The following is a 3644-nucleotide window of genomic DNA, read 5'->3' on the forward strand; positions in this document are numbered from 1 at the left end:
GCCGACGGTTGGGGCGGGATAGGCTGGAGGCGCGTGAGGAAAAAGAGAGAGGGAGGTTGAATATGAACAATGATCTGTTTTGGGCCGTTTGAGAAAGATCTGATGGTTCCTGAGAAAAATGACTGACAACTGAAACATTTTCCGATACCTAACGCATAGAGTCCAAAGAAAAAAGACCGAGGATTAATCACCTCCATATGATTGTTGGTATAGTCTTTATCCAAAAAAAGTTGTTGGTATAGTTTTCCCAAGTAAAAGAAAGTGATATTTGTTTTCATCTGACCTTTTATTTCTTTTGCCGTGGGTCAAAGTCCCACAAAATATGGGACCGGCTATATGTCAGTCGTCCAAAAATATATTTTGGGTAAGTTGATTTTCTAGACCATTAGATTAAAAATTGAACAGTCGATTTTCTTTCTTCTATCTCCAGCCTTCCTCCTCCTCGAACCGTTTCTCCTCCCACAAAATTGACTTACCATATTGCAAAATATAGCAAGGTGCAACAAACCGGAAGCGAATTTTGCGGGACATGAAGAACAAAAAATGCATCTATCATTCTATCATCTTCCTCTTACAGTTTTGTTACAACAAGTTGCACAGGGAAAGTAACAATAAGTTGCTCTATATGTGCTACTACAAGTGAACAAAATTACCTTGCTTTCACTAGAATATACATACATATATTCAACGAGAAAGAAACAATGTACTAACGACGAACCAAAGTCGAATCAGTCCCTATCATTGATAGTCGGCATCGCCGCCGGTGGTAATCCCGGCCTGCTGCTGGATGACGAGGATGGACACTTTGGACGCGAACTCCGCGGTGGCGAGCATGTCACCGAGCACGCCCAGCTCCGGGCACTCGCTCCACTCCGAGAGGCCGCTTGTGAGCGCCGACCCCTCGACGTCCCTGTCCTCCCCTCTCCGTCCGACGATGACCAGGTCGAACTTGTCGCTCATGGACCTCACCACCGACGCTGTCCCCTCCCCGTCCTCCACCGTCTTCTCCACGTACACCACCCTCTCGTCTTCCCTGTACCTTTGCCAGAATTCCTGGAGCACCTCCTCGTCCCTCACCTCGTCGTGCCCGCCCATCCCAACCCAGTTCCGCAGCTTGATCCGCACCACCGTCACCGACGTCCCCCCGCTCTCCGGCATCCTCGCCGCGTACGCCAGCGCCTCCCGGTCGTCGGGTCCCCCCAGGAAGTAGAGGGCCACCCTCTGGAGCAGGTTCCTGTTGGACGCCGTGGCGCACGCAGACCCGGACGCAAGGCCGTGGTCCACGAGGATGGCGACGGAGCAGGGCGCGTACTGGAGCACGGCGCGGTTGGCGGAGCGGACGGCGGAGTTGGCCGTGCTGCGCGCCCCGTCCGAGGACTTGTGGAACGGGAGGAGGATGAGGTTGGCCTTCCGGCTGTGCGCTAGCGAGCACACGTCATGGTGCATGGAGCTGTAGGGAGACTGGGCGACGTAGGGGCTCACCGTCACCGCCCCCGGCGCCGCCTGCTGCTCGAAGTGGCGGAACGCGTTCACGATGCGGTCCGACGGCGATGATGCGGTGGACGTGGACGACTTCTTGTGCGGCTTGAGCACGGAGGCGGCGCGGCCGACGAGCTCGGTGAGGTGGAGCACGATGAGGGAGACGGGGAAGTCGTGGTTCGCGCCGGAGGCCTCGAGGAGGTCGATGAGCGGCGCGGCGTGGTCCTCCGTGTAGAGGCAGGCCATCACACGGAGCTCCGCGTTGGGCCGAGCGCCCTCCATGGTCCGCCGCTTGGCCCTCGCGAACCTCCCTGTCGGGTCGTAGAGGATCTTGATGAGCGGCGTGGCCGCTGCCGTGATGAGCACCATGGACAAGGTCAGCGTCGAGTAATGCTCGGCAGTGGCCTTCATTGTGTCTCCCCAGTTGTTGATGGCGGCCACCTCCACGATGCCCCGGATGTTGAGCATGAGCGCCAGAGCCGTGGCCTCTCCGATCGGCATGGCGAAGAAGAGCCCCGCGGCTATGCAGCCCACCATCTTTCCGGCGACGCATAGGGCCACGAACAGCTCCAGCGCGCACCATTTCTCCTCGTGGCCGCCCAGCTCTGAGAAGTCTGTGCGGTAGCCGGCGAGCGCCATATACACGGGGAGGAAGAGCGCGATGAAGAAGGAGTCGAGCCGCTCCGTCATGGTGGCGCCGATCGGCATGCCACCGGGGATCGCGAGCCCCAGCATCATCGGCCCGATCATGTACTTGAACCCGATCACATCCGTCACCAGCGCCGACAGGAGTGCCGCGATCACCACGACGACGAAGGAACCCTCCGATAGGAGGTCACCCGCCGGCGTGCGCTTGTAGGCGATGTAGCGTCCGGCGGGGCGTGCCACGAAGGCGACGAAGAAGACGAAGCCGACGAAGGAGGCGAGGATGTTGGTAGTGAATGCGGGCGACTTGGCCTCCGTGACGAGGAACGCCGCGGCGAAGCAGGCTCGGAGGAACCAGGAGGTGACGTCGGTGATGAGGGACGCGGTGAGCGCGATGCGACCGAGCTCGGAGTTGAGGAGGTCGAGCTCGGCGAGCGCGTCGGCGATGACGGGGAAGGAGGAGAGCGAGAGGCGCACGGCGATCTCGGTGATGAGCGACGAGCCGCGAAGGTCGGCGGGGAGGGTGGGCTGTAGCATGTGGAACACCGGGAGCGTGATGGCGAGCGGGACGACGGAGCCAGCGAGGCCAACGGCGACGGCGCGGCCGCTGGGGCGGCGGAGCAGGCTCATGTCCGTCTTGACGCCCATGGAAAACAAGAAGAGGATGAGCGCGACGAGCGAGACGCTCTCGAGGATGTAGGTGCCGCGCTCGGAGAAGAGGGCGCCGCGGAGCTCGTGGTTGCGGCCGAGCACGGAGGGGCCGAGGAGGATGCCGACGAGCATGTGGGTGACGAAGCGGGACTGGCCGAGGCGGCGGAGCACGTGGTGGGCGGCGGCGGAGAGCAGGAGGATGAGGGAGACCTGGATGAGGAGGAGCGGGAGGGCGAAGCGCAGCGGCTGGTCCCCCAGGAACATGCCCTGCGAGTTCACCAGGTTGTTGTCATAGCACGCCGCCGCCACGGGCTTCACCGTCGCCGTGGCATCGGCCGCTGCCTTGGCCGCGGCCGCCGTCACGTTCACGGCGGCGTCCGTGTCCATCGTGGCTCGACGAGCTCCGGGCTAGCAACGCATGCAAATGCAATGGAGTGGCGGTGAGGATGACACTACGTCATGCATGCATGGATGATGGTCCTCTTCTTGTTTGGCTGAGCTCGAGCAGGGTGAGACCTATTCTTAGCCGTGTGGACGGGAGGGAGAGTAGAGGAAGAGATTGAACTCTTCTCCTGCCTTCCAAATTCAAACAATTCCTTCCCGTTTGCCAAAAACACAACGCTAGCTTCACATTTTTTCACCAAAGCTTGTAAAGTACTAGGACCAACTCTAGCCTGCCCATCATAAAAACTTGATTCCTGCATAATCCAAGTATTGAGAGGGCAAAAAGTTTTCCTTCCCTATTGATCACTTCCTTTGGCAGACATAAACCCCATACCAACTACATTGTCAGAATCAATTAGCAAGGGATACACAACTGAAAAAATTGCTCGAGCTGCCCCATAATGAAACCACTGGTACTCGCAAAT

The 3644-nt window shown here is 58.8% G+C and overlaps 1 protein-coding gene across 1 annotated transcript; it reads right to left on the reverse strand.

Annotated features, from left to right (window-relative positions):
• Window positions 1-530: 530 nt before the first annotated feature.
• LOC123106876 (cation/H(+) antiporter 15-like) lies at window positions 531-3364 on the reverse strand. The gene has a single exon (XM_044528910.1). The coding sequence runs from the start codon at window positions 3160-3162 to the stop codon at window positions 739-741; it is 2424 nt and encodes an 807-aa protein (XP_044384845.1). The 5' UTR covers window positions 3163-3364; the 3' UTR covers window positions 531-738.
• Window positions 3365-3644: the final 280 nt, after the last annotated feature.

The sequence above is a fragment of the Triticum aestivum genome, chromosome 5A (genome assembly GCF_018294505.1).
Source record: "Triticum aestivum cultivar Chinese Spring chromosome 5A, IWGSC CS RefSeq v2.1, whole genome shotgun sequence".
NCBI classification, from domain to species: Eukaryota; Viridiplantae; Streptophyta; class Magnoliopsida; order Poales; family Poaceae; genus Triticum; species Triticum aestivum.

Excerpts from the sequence above, each read along its gene's own strand:
- LOC123106876 (XM_044528910.1), bottom strand. The coding sequence starts at position 3,162 with ATGGACACGGACGCCGCCGTGAACGTGACGGCGGCCGCGGCCAAGGCA.